Source organism: Epinephelus lanceolatus, chromosome 13 (genome assembly GCF_041903045.1).
Source record: "Epinephelus lanceolatus isolate andai-2023 chromosome 13, ASM4190304v1, whole genome shotgun sequence".
In the NCBI taxonomy this organism is placed as follows: domain Eukaryota; kingdom Metazoa; phylum Chordata; class Actinopteri; order Perciformes; family Serranidae; genus Epinephelus; species Epinephelus lanceolatus.
In genome coordinates this window covers 14,186,093-14,205,394 of record NC_135746.1, presented here as the reverse complement: position 1 = coordinate 14,205,394, position 19,302 = coordinate 14,186,093, and the positions used below count along the sequence as shown (strand labels likewise).

Genomic DNA, 19,302 nt, shown 5'->3' with positions numbered 1-19,302 from the left:
TGCTCCTCCTACCTTCCTCCTGACCTTCATTACAGCCATTGGAGCGAGACCTCACACTCAGCTTTGGAAGTTTGTCATCAGATGTTTTCCGAAAATTCTCCATGATGGATGGGTGGGATGGCTCACGTCCCACACAGACGAGGACAGTGGGGCACTGCATCAGACTCTGGACACTGTCAATCTGAAACAGAAGAACAGAAAGTATTTCTTATGGCTGGTCCACACTAAAAAATTTTAAAATCTTAACAGATATTTAAAATGTGACCCCACACAAAACGACATGTAACGATAAATTTAACAATTAGAGAGCAATGATCTGGACGAAAAAGCTCACCACAACAGATTCTACTCACAAACAACCAGAGTCCTGACTCTCCAAATTGTAATTTTACACAAATCTCTGGTGATTGAATGTGAATTTAAGGGAAACAAACATGGCGGACGACGGCCAAGAAGGACTAACTATTAGTTTTTGCACACCTTTCTTTTCTTACAGATCTGGATAAAGTTATGGAGATGGCTTAAACATGAAGGGTATATGTTATATCACAAGCTGGAGGTGAGTAAATTCTGAGCTGAATCCCATTTCATATTGCATAAAAAAACTCTGAGACCTGCAGAACCGCCGGTGATCCACTGGGCTCGCCCCATACAACAGGATAGAATATTTGTGGTTTGAAGATTGATTGCAAGGATATTTGATTTGATTTCTGGGGCCTGTAAGTATGAACAAACTGATCGCAGAACACCAAAAGGGGAGCTATGGCCATTTTCAAAATTTATACGTGTAATTCCAATGGTCTAAGACAGTCTAAAATTAACATTTAACATAAACAACTCTCTCTCAAATCCAAAAACCAGAAAGCTAAAACTCAAATTTCTGATGTCATAGGGCAGGGGTTGGACTTATAAAAGAGCCATTGTTGTCCAAAAAAGAAACAGCCTGTAAAGTCTAAATTAGCCCATCAACATTTAGTATTCATTATTATGATTTACTACAAGGTGGCTACTCTGCAGTTGCAGTTATAATTATTTAGTAATTTAACTTTGCAGCATTGGTGGTGGAAGCAAATATATCTTTCCACACAGTATTAAATCCTCTATTTTCCTCGAAGACATTTCCTTGTTTTTGGGATTTATAATCACTTTAAGCCTACAACAGTGACTGAATTTTAATGTAAAAAAAAAACAAAAACCAACAACCATGATTCATGTCCATATAATTTTATGTCAAAATTTCACGAAGCCAATGGAGCGTGTTTAAAGAGCTGCATGTAGCTCTGGAGCCACAGGTTGCCTGCCCCTGTCATGGGGTATAAAGTCAAGAACTGCTCCATTGACAATTAATTGCAAAAGGGGTTACAGATGACACTGAGAGCAGCCAGGGGGAATGTTCTGAGAATATGGGGACATTGTGTGTTTCACAACTGAGAACATTACAATAGATTAAAGCTCATTTTGGCATAAAATGAAAGCAAACATTCTGTGGGTTCACAAAATCAAGCTGCCATTTATTGTCTATGGAGCACCTCCAGACTTAATACCCTATGACATCACTTTGAGAGAGAGTGGCCCGGAGTCGTTCCCCTTTAAGGAAGAAGCAAGATGCATAGCCTATCTCATGAAGAGCAACCATAGCACCTACTACTGTTCCTCTAAAGAGACTTCCTGCATTAACAGGAAGAACATATTTACTGTTGCCTTGTGTTTCTTATGTAGTGTAACATATGCCATTGGGTGGATATCCTTAACACTGGAACTCAGTGCATATTTATAGAACTGGTCAAATTGGGGATTAACTGCTGCAGTGTTGGTGCTATATTTTACCCACTGAGCTGCACAGTCTGCACTTTAATGTAACCCTTTTTTGACTAAGACTGAATCGTCTGTGGCCACTTTCCATATTACCTTAATGTTTAATATAAAATGTGTCAATTAACAAAGTTTTAAAACTTTAATGTGTTTGTCTGATGTCTTGATTTTCGTAAATATCCATTGTTTTACTAAACACGTAGCATGACTACAGCAAATACTACATATTTGTAGACAAACATTTAAGAAACAAGTACTACTTTAGTAATATTATAACTGGGTTTATGCATTGTTTTCAGTTTTGTGCATTTGTATGCTCTAAATCAGTGGTTCTCAACCTTTTTCACGTCAAGGACACCTAAATTGATACACATTAGGTGGCTCCCATTTGACGAGATTTCACTTCAGGGACCTTCATCTGAAAAGATTTTCACTATTAAGACCAGAATTCTACAGTTGTCGACTAAAGTTGAAAAGATAATCATGGAGGAATTGAAACCTATAATTAGAAGAGTCCCACCTGTGACTTATACTCACACTGGGCTCACTTCTATAGTGAATTAAATATCAAAAAATAAACAGTTCCCCATTTTTGTGACCCCCTGAAACTCCCTCAAGGCCTGTTTCTGATCCTCGGACACCTTGTTGAGAACCACTCCTCTAAATCCCTGCAAGAGAAGGCTGTGAGTCAAGCAGTGAGTCAAAGACAAGATAAATATCCTAATCCAGGATGATCTCAGGGCAACTTCATGAGATGACTGTGCATCATTGCAACAGTAAGCTGCCATTGTCACTTGTGAGAGCCGTGGGTAATTCTCAGCAGTGATAAAAGCTTGCTGAGTGTGAGAAAGAAGTGGACCAATTATATAGACAAGCAGAACAGTGGTGTGAGCATTACAATAAATTAACACAGCGTAATTACTTTGATTTATTTTGCTTTCGGAAACCTTCTACTCTTTAAATTCATATTGCAACAGGAACAATAAGTCTTGCTTTATGTCTGTTGGTACTGCAATGTTATTAACAAACGTGACTAACTTTATATCATGCAGGTTAATCATCTTTTTCATCACAGTGAGGTGAATTAAAATCTAAGTCTTCTGTCTCACAGGTGATTAGCCTGAATGACTGAATGCTAATCTACGGGGTGAGTGTGCACTGACCTGTATTCCCCACTATCTTCATGCAAAGGTCTGATAAAAGTAGCTTGCTTCCATTCCAATAAACATTTTGCCATCTGATAAAACCATGCATCTTCAAGTTTGGCGATTTTTACATTTTCAGAGCATGTCATTTAAGTTAAATAGCAAATAGATTGTATAAATACTGCTATTCCTATTTGTGTCATTTATTTAAGTGTGCTTTTGTATTTTTTTCCTCACACACTATTGAACACTGCTGCCTCTGTTCACTTCTGACAGCTGTGCAACTCAGAGAAACACGCAGACTAAAATATTGAAAGTTCTGTTGATTTTTTGTTTTGCTTACGAGCAGTCAGTTTTGATGAAAGTGCAGTTTTGAATTTGAAAATCCAATGTTGGTGATGGCAGATGAATGGCTTCATCCATAGTCACAGAAAGCCCAGGTGAAGATAATTAATTGCCGCTGTGGAAGACATGTTTCTGAGACACCTCTGGTATGAAAGTAGGGGAGAGGAGTTTCAACGTTGACCTGTTTTCGCTCTCTCAAAAATAGCTCTGATTTGACCAAGATTAATGGGGTTTGGAGAGATACCCACAGTCTGAATGTGTGTGTGTGTGTGTGTGTGTGTGTGTGTGTGTGTGTGTGTGAGGGAATATCCCCATTTCATTCCCTGATGCACGCACTCAAAATATTTATCCCACCAGACTTTGATTATAACAAACTACTAAGTGTAAACCAAATTAAACTGATATTGTACGAGTATATTTGTTGTGTAAATGTCAGCAAATTACACACATCTAGTTACAGCAGTATTTCGTTGTAGATGAAATGATCGTACTGGATAAAGATACTGAACAGCCAAACAAAAGAAAAGCAGAGGATAATGTGGATTTGGATGCTAATAACATCAGTTATTGGATGTGCCCGTAGATTCAGTGGGACTTTAGAGCACAAGGTAGACTTGCCTATTTCAGAAATGCTTTGGCACAGGAGGGAACAGTTACTTATAGATGGCAAAGGATTTCAAAATAAGCACAAATCATCATCTTACTGTAAATATAAAGAGGGTGCACCTTTTGGGGGTTTTTAGCAAACTACATTAAGACATCTGTTGAAAAACTGTCACACAACTCATGCAGTATAGGTCAAGTCTCACTTATCCAATTTTGTGCTGAGTGAAACTCTATCTATGACCTCTTCAAAGCCAGGTTTTATAGCAAAAATGTATGTGTTTGGGAAGTACTGAGCGTACGATTGGATAATTAAGGCTTGGATTATATGGCATAAGTTGCGTGGGGGTTTGTAAACTGATTTTTTAAATTTAATTAAAGGTTTTGCCATTGTTAAACGTGGTCCCAAATCAATCAAAGTCTTAATGCTGCTGTGAAACTGCGCAAAAAAGAGTAGCAAACGTTTCAGTCCTTGACTATCATCAGTGGTATCAAGGACTGAAACATCTGCTACTGTTTTTATTCCCTTCTTTTGTGCATGGATGTCGTACATAAACTATTTTTGCATTGATCTCAGCCTGTGTACCTTTTTGTGGCTGTCCAGCCCAGTTGTATTGGTGGGCCAGTATCTCCGCTGCCATCCTTTCCTAAATCAAACAATACATCAATACGTTTGCCAAATTTTCTCCAGGAATTCAAGGTAACATGGCATGATTAACTGATTTACAAATGGTCATTTTGTGGTTGAAGTCTTCCTTTACCTGATGTCATTATTTATTTCCACTGCAAAAGATTCAGTACTCTGACTAAACGCTGTTTTTATATTTGGTGTACAGAGGAAGAGCTTTTTTTGCAGTAGGGCTGATAGTTGTTCTCAACTGGGATTCAGTAGGGAGTCAGTCCTGTCACTAGAGGCCTCCCTTTCACTCTGGTTTTCAGTCTCCGGCATGAATAACAGCAATGTGTAACAACACTTAAACCTACATACTTTTCAGAATACCTTTTAAAGCCAAATACATAGCACTAGTGTTCATTTCAGATTTGGCCATTCTTTTCAATTCAGTGCAACACAAGTGTTGGTATACACTTGGGGTCAAGCACAGAAACTTCCTCTTGGAAAAAGGAAGTTTCCTGAACACGTTAGAAGAAAACCTCATACAACCTCTGTATCCCCAGACTCTGTGGATAATTTAATAAGAGAACAAAAAAGATAAAAAAAGAAAATTTCACAAGTGTTTGTGTTCTCACCTTGCGCCCCTCCAGAGTGTACAACTTCCTGATGTGGTACTGCATGAGCTCAGACACTTCCTCTAAAAAAAGCCCCAGACTGCGTAGACTCCTGCGGTGCAAGACGATGGTCTTCCTGAACGAAGGGTCGCTGTTCTTCACCAGAACCACCCTCTTATTGTACCTGTGATGATGAATGTGGCCTGAATGCACCACAGGGTGCTCCTCAGGTCTGGTCGGTCCCGTGAGAACATAGCGGTGTGGATGATGGTGGTGATATGGCATATGAGCGTGATACACAGGTGTGTCTAACGCGTGGGCATGTCTATACTCAGAGCAAAGGTAGCACTCCTCCAGAGGTTCATGATGAGCCACCATGCCATGGTGGTGGATCCTGGGGAGCCGGCTGCTGTGATGCTTCAAGGGGAGGGAAGACTTGTGGGAGCCTTCGCCGCCTACGGCATTGAAGCACTGGAAGTTGCGTTTGTGGGAGGACATTTTAGGGTGGTGGTCTCTCCGCCTTGGCTGAAGGATGGTCTCACATGAGCTGAAGAAGGAGACAGGTCATGTTTCTCCTGTGCTGCCTAGGGGAGGGTGGTGCACCCCACATCTGCATGGCTCCTACTCCACCCAGGCTGAAAGAGACATTCAAACAACAGGTGAGAAAAAACAGAACTGGTTGAACAACAGAAACTAAATGTTCAAGGCGAGGCAAAAGAAACAAAAACATGTTCCTGCTTACATGCAACTTCTTCTTCTCGCCTACCCTGCGTGCAGACAGTGCACTTGCACTTGAACCTTTATGCCCATTTTAGCTTTTCCAGGTAACCCAGCATGACACCGCCGCCTCTTCTCTAAAGTACTTAAGTCTAAATTAGTACCTAAACATGTTTGATGAGGGTTGACATGAGGCTCGTCTGAAAAAGAAAATCCCCACAAAGGAACACCTTAAAGGCTGTAGGTGTAATCAGCACAATACTGTTCTACATTTATCTTGTGTCTAGGTGTACTCAGTCAAAGGCAACTGGATTTGCTGTTTCATTCTCGAGGACGTTTCAACACTGATCTCAGAATCTTCTTTAATTCAAGATTTAGTGCCTCTAGATATTTAAATGATGAGGGGCTCAAATTAACTGATACAAATGGAGGTGATGCAAATTCATTTAAATTCAAAGACTGAGCAGTTAAAAAGGATGTGATAGGAAAAATAGAGGGACAAAATAATAAGTGGTTTTACTAGTTTAAAGCTGATATGATGAAAACAACCATGTTTTATATTTTTCCACATCTTTTATTCATCATTCACAACACAGAATTGTCACTTATCCTTTAAGGGAAGTGGCCTCAAGAGTGAGAGTAACAAAAAATAACTGGACAGAATGGGAGGTGATGAAATGTAATGCAAACTGAAAAACAGAGGGGTAAAAATGAATGTGAAATGAAAAATAGAATGATAAATTACAAAGTGATTTGATTAATTTCTCTACCATTCATCATTTAGAACACTAAACGTCTCCATTTATCGTTTAAAGCTAGCAATTTTTGTCACAGAATCACAGAACCACACCCACTTTGGGCAAAAGTGACTAAAATTGTTACTGTTAACGATAGAGGTCAGCTTGGTGTAAGGAATTATGAATAGTAGACAAATTAATCAAATCACTTGATAATTTTTCACTCTATTTTTCATTTCACATTCATTTGTACCCCTCTGTTTTTCAATTCACACACATTTCATTACTTCTATTATTAATTTATAAGCATTTTCATCACTTCTATTTTGGTCATTCATTTTTTCTCTCTTACTCTCAAGGCCACTTTCCTAAATGATAAATGGCAATTTGAGTTGTAAGTGATGAATATAATTCAATTCAATTTTATTAATAAAGCCCAATATCACAAATCACGATTTGCCTCAGAGGGCTTTACTGCATACAACATCCCTCTGATCTATAAATAAGATGTACAAAATGATGAAACATGGCTGTTTACATCATATCATGACTGTTTTAATCAAGTCAGCTTTAAATCAATCAAATTATTTGATAATCTATCACGCTATTTTTCACTTCACAGCAATTTTCACTGCCCTGTTTTTCAATTAACATGCAACGTGCGCTGCCGTTTTTATCAATGAATTTTGTTATTTCTACCACTCATTAAAAAAAATTGACTTTCCCCTTGCGGAATAATAAAGTATATAAAACATAACTTCAACTGAATTAAATTAAAAGTCCTGCATGAAGGATTTAGGGGCATATAGTGGCAGAAATTCTATGTCATAAGCATGTTTTTTTTTTTTTTGCATAATAACTTGAAACTTTGTGTTTTCATTACCAGAATGAGCCGTTTATATCCACATACGCAGCAGGTCCTCGTACACGGAGTACGGCATGTCGTTTCTACAGTAGCCAAGAATGGACAAACGAAACACAGACCATTTGCATTTTCACTTTCACAGCCACCATAGTTCTCCTACATGCACACTTGGCGCATGTACAAAGTTTCAGTTGGTTGCAGTCTGAATTCTCGGTGCTAGATGCCACCAAGTCCTACAGACTACAACAATAAAACCTGACAATCATGTAGACATTACCTTGTGGATGGATATTTTTCTGGCATTAGGTGAGAGACTAACATGCTCTCATTATACACTTATTATATACACTATGCTATTGTATTGATAACAGACTAATATAGCCAGACTCAGAATAGATTTATTCACAGTGTAGAAGCTGTTTAAGTCACTCAGCATTGCAAATATCTACTACATCTTACAGTGGCATGCACATGACAGGGTTGTTACATACTGGCAACATGCTGATCTCTGCTGAGGAGCTCAAAGAGTAAATGAAGACAGGGATAATGAGGATACAGCCGCAAATAAATCCTTCAAGTGACTTTAAATAACAAGCTTAAGTCTCTGCTAGCAGCGAAAGTGGACATTACCTCGGTGATCATCACTGTCACTGAGGAAAAGGCATCCATTGCCACCGTTTCAAGCAGCCAGTACTGCAAGGATTACCTATAAAAAGCAGCAATATCTGCAGTAAGCACAATGCATGCTTACTGTGACAATACTAGGAGGTAAGGATAATTCATTGTTGCCTGATGGAAAGGGATGCGAGCCCACTATGAAATGCAAATAAAAATGAAATTCTTTGGCTATAAAATAGGCTAATCTTGACTGGCACATATAAAGAACAGGTTTGGCTGTTGTCCTTATTCTTATATTAGCAATGCTGTGGCTGAACATTTTGGCAGAGGAAAGTAACTGATTGCTGTAAATACTCTTCTGTGTCAGGTTGCCAGCCTCGGCCTTTAAGTCTTGAGGTTGAAACTACAGTATATTCATTTATAGCCTACAGAGGCATTTTGATTTTCTTAGAATATAATTTGAGTAAAAAGCATTATTCTGTCCTCCATAATGCAAGATTATCAAAGTGAATTGTAGGCTGGGTTGCACCAACAAGAATAAATTTGTAAACCTGATTAAATGATAGTTTAACTTTAAATAATGTTGCACCAATCTTTGAAACTATCTTGAAATTAAGAAAGACTAAATTTAAACCTCTCTTAAAATGTCTGCACTGGTTCCCTCGTCAAAACACTGATGAGATTTTCCCATTGGATTTTGGATTATTGTAGATAAGATCTGTGTCAGACAAACCTTTATGATACTTACATGCTTTGCACAGCAAGATAATCTTCATAAATGAACACCACTTTAAGGATTATTGAAGCCTTAATGCAATCGCCAGAAGTAAAAAGCTAATGTCATTCAATAAACAAACTATACTACGGTCACATGACGTAACATCACCTCCATACCAAGACTGTAAAGCCGTGTTCAGCACGGCTTGGCGTGATGACATTCTGTAGTTTCATTTAGCTACTTATTAGCAACCGCCTTTTTAAAGATACATAGAAGCTTCAAAGTTCACAAGTGGGGTATTTACTGACGTATTTCATGTTGCAGGACCAAATGTAAAAGTCCCATAAGACTGTGTTAACGACAGTCACTTATTTCAGGCATCTAACCAAAAACCCATTCAGAAAACCTATTAACTTTGAAACAAAGGAACTATGAGTGGTAAAATGCTAACTCATTTCCAGGTTTTAGGGACTCAATGCTCAATGCTACTTTATTCTATTTCACCAAAACTTTAAAGTTAAATCTAAAATGTGATCCAGTATTCCCTTTCAACTTCCCTTGTGGAGGTTTATCTTTTAAAATGGCCGCCTCTTATAGATTTTTTGAGCAAAATAATCAAGGTTATGGTGCTGAGCAGGAACACTGGACCAACTGTCAAACATGGCAGTGAAAGTAGTTAACTGTCTGCCAGTTGCTGCCAGGCGGCCTCTTTTTCCTTGCTGTGCTGTTGTCCATTTTCTCCATCTTCTATTATTTGACCATATTGCTCCAATAATTCTGCCAACAAATTTTTCTCAAAGAGGGAAGAATTTGAGCTTTTCTACCAAGCCATCATGAGTAGGCTACTGTTAGGCTGACTAACTTTTGAGTTAGCGAGCAAACAATGTACTATTTGTTCAGGAATAACAGCCGAAAGTTGACAGTTCACGTTAGTAAGTCTTTTACATGCTAGATCCTAACAACATGCAAATTTATGTATTTATTTATTGCTCCACTAATTTAGCCAACGAGTTCTCCTCAAAGGAGAAGCCATAATGAGAATGTTTGGCTAGCTAACTTTTAAGCTAGCTAGCAAACAGCTGAAGGTTTTGTTAAGGAATACAGGGCAGCCGAAAGTTAAAGGTTCCTAGGTATGTCTTTTACCCAATAGATCACAACAGCATGCAAAAAATCTATTTTTTATTTATTACTTCATTAATTTGGCCAACAAGTTTTTCTCAAAGGATGAAAACTCAAAACTTCTCCTAAGAGTCATCATGAGTAGCTTTCGGCTAGCTAACTGACTATTTAGCTAGCTAGCAAACAATGGAATGTGTCATTAGGGAATACAGAGCAGCCGAAAGTTAATGGTTCCCGTTAGTAAGTCTCTTACTGACTAGATCCTGACAGCACACAAATTTATTCATTTACTGCTCCATTTATTTAGCCAAAAAGTTTTTGTCAAAGGTGGAAAAATTTGAGCTTCTCTGCTGAGCCATCATGAGTAACATTAGGCTAGCTAACTGACTTTTTAGCTAGCTAAACAATTTTACGTTTTGTTGAGGAATACAAAGTAGCTGAAAGGTAACTTTAGTGAGTCTTTTATTTATGAGATCACGACAACATGCAAATTTATACATTAATTTATTGCTCCATTAATTTAGCCAAAAAGTTTTTCTTATAGGAGGAGCTTCCATGCTGAGCCATCACAATTAACATTAGGCTAGCTAACTGACTATTTAGCTAGCCAGAAAAAAGTACTGTTTTGTTACTGAATACAAAACAACTAAATATGAATGGTTTCTATTAGTATGTCTTCAACAAATTTATTATTTCATTCATTTGTTTATTCTAATTTGGGTAAACAAGCATCTGCATTTTGAGTAAAGTTAATTTAATTTTGGTTTAGGCAACATCAATAAATGGATTTGGATTTCGTTTTTAAAACTCTGATCAGTAGTAATCTAAGATTAAATTAATCCATATTGGTGCAACCTGGCCATATTTCAGTTAACTGAATTCAGAGTTTTGAATATTCTTATAATGTCAATCATATCACCTGTGGCCTACAGTAAAGCAGCCCTGCATAACCAGCTATACTTGAACCTCTGACACTGGATGACGACACTGTCCATCATAAGTTTTATGACCTTGGGAATGAGCCAAAGCATAACGTCAAATGTTAAATTACAAAAGCGTATGGCTGCTGATACAAATGGCAACACATTTGTCTGTAAAAACATAATTTTAGAGATGCTTTTTTGCAGGAATGCAACATTACAAGTACCACAGGAGCATTTGTGAGGATGAAAAGGAAAAGCGAAGGTATATACTTGCAGGTAAAGATAACTCACTATATTGTAAGGCAGCATCGGCTTCTCCAGTTTGCAGAGCTGCAGAATGTTATTTCAAAAAACATGGCATGGAGACAATTATTCTGCAAACTAGCTGCTACTCAGTGGATAACAAATGCAAGAAGTATTTTTCTTTATTCACCACGACCAGGAAACATATGTGGCCTTGGATCCCTAGAATAATGCTATTATCCCTAAGGTGTCATGTTTGCCAACTAAGGCTCCTAAAAAAGTTCAAATAAGGAAAATAAAAATCACATCCTGCACACAGGCCAGCCTGAGTTCATCCAGTTTAACATGGATTATTGCATCCTTTCTTTGTATGAATCAGACAAACACACTACTGCCCAACATGACTTTAACCCTAACTTTAACTGACCTTTTGTAGGAGCAGTTTCGAGTGTTGCTCTTTTAGTTGTTAGTGCATATTGCTGTTGCTTTACAAATAGCATTTAGTGTGCACAAGATACAGCAGTCCAGCCAAAATGTACAGTAAGTGTGTATACTCACATGATCCAACTGAAAATAAATAGTCCCAAAAATCACAGCATGCAAGATATAAACTCCCAAAGACAACACACCAGAGCTATTGCAAGCAGGAAAACAAGAAACCGGTTCAAAAGCCTCCCTCCAGAAGCGGGCCTACCTGCTAATCACATACATGGGAAGCTAAGGATAGAATGAAAAGCCCTGCTAATCACTCTGAGATTGGACTGAAATCTGCTGAGGCTTTGGACACATGACTTGGACTTCACCATTGCATAAAGGGAGTTAAACACGCTTTTAGAAAGCAGTTGAAGGCTCAGTGACAATCTATGACTAGGCATAATGCTCCTGCTTTTATCTGCCACCTTTTGTCCCTTCACTCATCCTTATGTGGCTGCAGTCTCTGCTGCTAACTCCTGGTTAGGCTGTGTGTTATACCTTGGCAAGAAAGAACACATGCAAAATATGAAATTTCTTATTATACACCAATTTGTCCTGCCATAATGTTAAAGTAGTCCTGTTACAATTACTTGGTGATATTGAGTGCTACAGGGAGGACGCTTATTTGTAGGCCAACAGGAAGCATAAATGCGATCACCAGAAGTAAAAAGCTACCATTAGGTTATAAATGATTGTTAGTGTCCGTCTTTTTAAGACACGTAAAGGCTTCAAAATTTAGTGATGGAGCATTTACTGACGTATTTTATGTCAAAGAGCTAAACGTGAAAGCATCTTAACCTTGTGTTAGCCACAGACCTTATGTCAGGCATCGAACCAAAATTGGACTTTGAGACAAGGGAACTGGGAGTGCTAAAATGCTAACTTCGGGTTTTAGGACTCATTCCTGTGCCACTGTAAAATAAGAAATACATTGGTGTGTCAATAATGTGAGTTAACTTGTAAGCAAAAATTTTGTCAATTCTTTTTTTCACAAGGAAGACGGGGATAGCAATTGGAAACACAGATTTTTTACATTTTTTTGTTGTTTTCTTTTGCTTTTCTTTTCTTTTTTTTTTTTAAAGATATTTTTTGGGCATTTTTAGCCTTTAATGGATAGGACAGACAAGTGTGAAAGGGGGAGAGGAAGACCATGATAAAAGTTGAACGCACTTTATTTATTTTTTTGTTTGTCCTTTATTTCCTAGACTGACTTTTAATAACATCTACGGGGTGAATGGCCCCACGATATGATATTATCTTATTATCTTAAGTCACAATAAAATATCAGTTTAAACATTTGGCAATATGCTGAGTAGTGTTAAAATACACATTGAAATAATTTGTGACTTATCACTTTCTTCAAGTGGAAATTAGATCCCCAAAGGCAAACTCTGTCATTATTAATCCTATTATCTAATAGGTTTAAGTTTTTTATTACAGCAATATGTACCCAGTGAACTGAAGACGCAAATGATTTTTAGTAGGTTACCGAAACTTTAATTTGTGTTTGCAATATTAATAATTTGTATAATTTGAAAAATTGATATTTTGCATCGGCATATTGATGTAATATTGCCGTGCAAAATATCACGATACCATGCTGTGTCATTTTTTTCCTCCATCCCAACCACAAACCTCACCTGCAGTTGTCACATTTTAGGTTTTCTGCAGCTCAAGAGAGACAAAATCATCTGTCACAGTGACAGAAATGACAAGGCGGCAACAGTTTCAAGTCAAGAAAAAGCAAATGAAACTCATCACTGTCACAACACATGTTCCTAACTGAGCGATGGGTTTGTTACCTCTTGTCAAAAATGTCACTTAGGGAGCTAAACTGAAAGCTCTCCCTCTTGTGACAGATTTCTCTCAAAAGAAAACAAAACCTGACATCTTCTGTTTGTGTTTCAGTCGCTCACATATTAAAATCAATTGTACATGTGCTTCACTGTAATGTCTACTGTCAAAAACTACTACACAAAACTACAGCACAAAGCTTTAAATGAGATTTTAATGTTTGATTTTATATCCTGTGTTACTTTACACACTAATTGTGTTTTAGTATTCTAGATTGTTTTATTTATGTGTCATGTAAAGCATCTTCGAATATCTCGAAAAGCTCTTGATAAATACAATTTTAGATCATTATTTTTAAACAGAACTTAAATTTTTTTTGTGTTTTTGTTGATTTTCTCCAACGGTGTACACTGATTTTACTTTTCCTTACTTCCTGTCTCAAAAGTTCATGTTGCGTTTCAGTTCCACCCTAGAAAACCTGCCTTTGTGTCACACTTAGCAACCTGAACAACAGCACAGCCATCAGTTCAACAAGTTCCCAGTGATATTCAGCCAATACGTCACTTGCCCATTTCACACCGGCTCTCCTAATTGCTGCGTCATGCTGTGTAATCACCATCACAATAAAGCAGATACTAATTTACATATAACAAGCAGAAGACAAAGACATGTCTCCAGGGTCGTATCAAGATAAATGGGGAAGGACGGTGGCGTTTAAATCACGTCTTTATTTTGCATGGCACTGTGACACTAATAAGAGAGGCACTGCCCTTGGCTAATTGGCCTACATCGACCCAGCTGCCTGGTTGGCAAAGTCTCCCCCGGCAAGTTTGATGTGAAACACTCACAAGGCCAAAAACATATTTGCTGCATGTGAAAGGTGCCGTGTGTAAAGTTGTTTTACAGACTGTATGTTCCATGTCTGAGTATCACTCAGGGTCAGCTCACTCTTTTCAAGGACAAAGGAACTGCCACAGAACACACGAGGGGTTACCCTTATCAGAGGCTCACAGACCGCGTGCCGATCCCTCCCTGTGATACCGGGAGTTTCAAGAAGTGCTTCATCATGGGAGCACCCACTCCCACTAAGCCTTTATATGCACACGAACAGTGGGGCAAGCCCCCATGCTGCCATCTGTCTTTGGTCTTAAGGAGCTTGACGTGTCAGGGTGAGGTGGAGTTGACTCGGGGAGGGCAGATTTATTGTGTCCTGAGTCATGGGAAGAAAACAGCAGAGAGACCCCCCTGCTGAGTCACGACAATACGTGCTGAGAGTGCCGCTTTGACCTCTGTGGGCTTTCCTGTGCGAGGAAGACACCGCCCCTCGCTCCTTAGAGTCGAGTGAAAGAGGTTACTATCAGTTTGAGTCAGCCGAATGGAGTCATCACTTTATTAAATGTCTGAATTTCCCCATATAAGGGCCTTTCACCTTTCTGTGATCTATCAAACTACTCCATCCACTGCCAGCCTCTCAGAGCTTACAGTGCCACACAGAAAATGATTTTCCAGAACCTGTAGTCTGTATTAAATTGAATTAAATATGATTAGCGGGCACTTCAGTCTCCGCTCAGCTGTCTGGGCTCCGCCGCTGCCAATGCAGTTTGGATCACACTCACAGCAGGGCGCCCTGAAGCTCATCATCTGTCAAGCTCACACGTGAGGGCTGATGCTCAGGCTTAGCACTCCCCCCTCCTGGCTGCAGCTAAAATATCAGGGCTAATTAGTGGACAACCTGCTGTGCAGCAGGACTCCTGGTATGTTAGTCACAGTCCTACTGAAGCTGCAGACCCAGGAAGTTGCAGGCTTGACAAATGACCTCAGTTATGAGTCAAGACTTGGAGGTTTAACCTAAAGTTCAAGGTTAAATAAATACTGGTAATTAAATGATGCACATGATGGTCACAAACATTAATATTGTTATGTAACTGCATTATTTTAGGCTAAAAATGTACTCTCATTTGGCGTTTTGCATCACTAAATTTGCATTTTTTCTGCACTCTATCTCTTGGCTTCCTCCTGCTAACAGTCTGCCACCTGGTCGCTACCTTTTTATAAAGCCACGACCTCACCTGAGCACTGTGGAGGTACACGCAAAGAATGTCCTGAGTGCCAAAAATACAGGCAGAGGGCAGAGTCTCTGCAGAAGGATACACTGCCTCACACTTCTAGTGGGTCATAAGTGAAGATTAAGGCCCAATAGCAATACCACCCCAGCTAGCTAACAAGCAACCTGACGACGGTAACGTGAGCTAGCTGGCTAGCTTTCTGTCAACTCCAATCTAGACATCATGAATAGCAATAAAAATTGTTATACTGTTCTCTACACAAATACAGTTATTCGAAAACTTTTTACAAAAGTTCCATGTTTATCTGCGAAATTATACGTACAAGTATGAACTTTTCTCCCCGTCTCTTGCTCAGTGGCAGCCATGGAGACAGCTACCCCTCACTGGCAAGTCAGCATCTGCAATCCCTCGCTCCGAAGGGCTAGTTTCATACCCACTACCCCTTGTTATGCCCCCTACCCCTACATGCAAAAAGGAATTGGGACACCCCTACCCCTCACGGGAACACGCAAATCTAGGGGTAGGGCTAAGGGGGGGGTATTGGGACGGGCCCTAAGAGTGATAACTTTTCTATGAGTCTCTTCATTGTCTTTTATGGGAAAATCCTGCCTGGTTTATCTTTAAATAATCATTAAAATCATATTATACAAGTACATAAGACATACCAGTAATCTGGGGCACCCACGAGCTCACCTATCGGAGCAGGTGCCAAATGTGTGATGGCTATGTCCTTGCCGCAGCTGCCACGGGCTCGACTCCAACTCTGGCCTTTTGTTGCACGTCATCTTCTCTCTTCCCATTTCACCTTAGAACTTCCTATCAAATGAAGGCAAAAATGACAACAACAAAAAATCGTATAAAAAACTATAAAATAAAGGTACCTTTTAGGTGTGATTTAAAATATTATTTAGGAAAAAAAAACATGCCACTTGCCGATACCTTGCCAATGCCACTGTCCATTCATCTTCCATTTACTTCCTTCCATCTATCCCTTCAGCCTGAGGAAAGCACCCTGAGTAGATCATCAGCTCCTGCATGTTGAATAAGAGATGAATACATTTAAGCAAACCAAGAAAATACATAAGGACCAAATTCATTGCTGCTCGAGTTTAATCTATGCGATTAAGCACCTGTGCCAATCTCATGGTAATGAGTGCCCAGACAGGCTTGACCTCCGTACACTCTTTAACCTTTACCTTTCGCGATGAGGTCGCGGCGAGGATCACGGGGAGGGAATATAAATATAACCGAGAAAAGGAGCCTTGACTGCATATTTACACACAAAGCACATTTGCACAATCTGACAGCAGCAGGCCCACACTCTGGACAAATCCTATTACACTTAGAGAAAACCTCTGGAGAATGCTAATGTACATGTCCCCTTATATTTATCCATTTGTAGTTTGGTTTGGTTTATTTACAAGCTGTACAAATCTGTAAGTCTGGGGTTTAGCAATGCAGGTATAACTGATTTTATATATGTAATAAGGTTGATGCCACATCAAAAGTTAGCAGACAATATTGCTCTATGAGTTTAACACCATCACGGTAAATTAAAATGCATCAGTGTGTTAGTACATACTGTTGTCACTGCATGCATGCATGTGCACCTGTGCCTGTGTGTGCTGCATGTCATGGAGATACTTTGTGTCTCTGCACGTGCAATAAATGTACAGCCATCCCCATTTATATTTTCAGAACATAAGTCACTATTTTTACACCCTGCTATCACAAGCCACGAGGGCTGGGAATCCCATTAGTGACGTCTAAAAATACTTCTTCTGCGTAATCAAATCAGGCAGTCGCCTTATCTGACTTCTTTAAACAGAAGATTTAACTATACTACCATACCTACATCTACACACCTCCATGGCAGGAAGCGTGGTCATTATTATATGTTAAAGTCAATTATTTCAGACACTGCCTCTTGCTGCATAATCACTATAAATGACAGTCTCACATTGTTGATAATATCAATCAACTTAGTCTCCAAACAATGAGCTGCTCAATAAAATGTCATCTAAATTATGCTTTCTCTGGTTTTTAGCTATAAATCAACTATAACTGGCAGATTCCAGTATATAGCACATATATTTATATTGGAGTTTTTTTTCTGAATTTTAGAGTGATAAAATTGAAAAAATATATATATGGCTACATAATCTTTCTTAATGTGTCCAATTAGCCACTCAAACTTGTTGGTGTAATTAATTATCTGTACTATTAACATTAATGTAATCAGTGTTTGTAAACCTGCATGTCACATTATTCAAATGAATAATTTAAAACACAAACACAGCTGCTGTGCTGTCAAACTGACACAGGGGTCACACATTGCAGGCAAACATGACATAATTGAGAAACAGCAACAATATTTGGTAATGTAATGTAATAACATAAGTCGTCCTGGTGTGGTATCATTTTATCTTATTTGTGGTGAGCGTAAAACATGCAGAAAAATAAATAAGTCCGCTAACAGTGTAATTGAAGTCCGCAGTGAGCATAACGACACGCAGAGGACAAAAAAAGTTGTTTGTCAGAAGTGGGATTCGAACCCACGCCTCCAGGGGAGACTGCGACCTGAACGCAGCGCCTTAGACCGCTCGGCCATCCTGACAACTGTACATAGATTTCTCCCCTAATCGTATAAGAAAATATAAACACACACAAAAGATGAACGTGCCATCAAGCGAACAAACCACGGTCAACACAGCCTGTGTTTTAAAATAAAAAAAGTCGGCCATACATTTTGAGTGCACCCGTATTCTGACCGTTATGATAAGTGCTTTGAAACGGCCAAGCGCGAGCTGTCAGGCAGAGAGACACACTTTAATGCCTCTTTTTTTACATTCTGTCATTTTCTCACTTTACAAAGAAAAGTTTTCCATTGCAACAGTCTTACCTAAATGTAGTCTATGGACTATATTTGTTGTCAGCGACGTGAGGAGTCCATATCATACAATTTAAACTTTCAAACTACGTCAGATTTAGCGAAGTTAGCGCGATGGCACACGTTGCTAGTTCCGGTTTTCAAAATAAGAGATTAAATATTTACCAAATAGCCTAAACATAGTATTTGAAAAAAAACTTTTAATTTGATTGTATTCATAGATTTTAAAACATGTTAGGTGTGTTTCTTTGAAAAATTAATAGTCGAACTTACTGATAAAACTGTTTTTCCCCATAGTACTCATGGAAGAAATGCGGTTTAATCCACAAAGGCTTATTCTTGACGTTACATTACTCAAAGTCTACAGAGTAAAGACGTTTATAGCAGCAGTGTAGTCATACCCACCTCGTTTTCTGTCCATTCACAGTATTAAATTCAAATTCAAATATTTTCAGTCACATTACCACAGAAATGTGGCCAGATTCTCCAGATTCTCTCCGAATTCCTTAATCCTTCCATTCCTGGAAGGATTCCTGCTCATTTTCATCTGACATCAGTGTGTTTACTTGGTCTTAAATTTCATTTAAGGTGGTATCAAAAAGGTCTTAAAAAGTCCTAAATTTAGCTTGGTTATATCTGTAGACACCCTTTATAGAGTATACCCACTTCTTCCTCAGTAACCTACCCTTCTATCTCGTAGCACACCTACCTTTTCAACTACCACTACACCACTAGTTTATTGAACATGTAGTCCAAGTCCAGAAATCTTAGGTTCATGAACTACTTGTGGACGAAATGGGTCAATGGGTCAACAGAGTCAAACACAAGGGCTTTTTCTTTGGGAAAGACATTGTAATAATAAAAATCTATGTAGTAGGGATGCCCCATGTTTCACCAGGGATAAAGTGCGCCCGATGAATGAAATGCTGATTTACTGCAGTGACTGGGGTTCAATTCTGTTCCACAATATTTGCTGTATGTGTCCGCCCTCAACTGTCCTATCAAA

At 38.8% G+C, this 19,302-nt stretch overlaps 1 protein-coding gene and 1 non-coding gene across 2 annotated transcripts in view; both read right to left on the bottom strand.

Annotated features, from left to right (window-relative positions):
• rp1l1b (rp1 like 1b) overlaps window positions 1–19,302 on the bottom strand; it is a 37,741-nt gene that overhangs the window by 17,483 nt on the left and 956 nt on the right. The window contains exons 2-5 of the mRNA XM_078173779.1: window positions 16,346–16,437; window positions 16,072–16,222; window positions 5,154–5,767; window positions 13–181 (exon numbers count right to left, since the gene is read on the bottom strand). Of these exons, the coding sequence (XP_078029905.1) occupies window positions 13–181; window positions 5,154–5,630 (646 nt within the window). The 5' untranslated portion in view covers window positions 5,631–5,767; window positions 16,072–16,222; window positions 16,346–16,437. The remainder of the gene's footprint in view (window positions 1–12; window positions 182–5,153; window positions 5,768–16,071; window positions 16,223–16,345; window positions 16,438–19,302) is intronic.
• On the bottom strand, window positions 17,941–18,023 carry trnal-cag (transfer RNA leucine (anticodon CAG)). The gene has a single exon. It is a non-coding gene; the product is annotated as a tRNA-Leu (tRNA).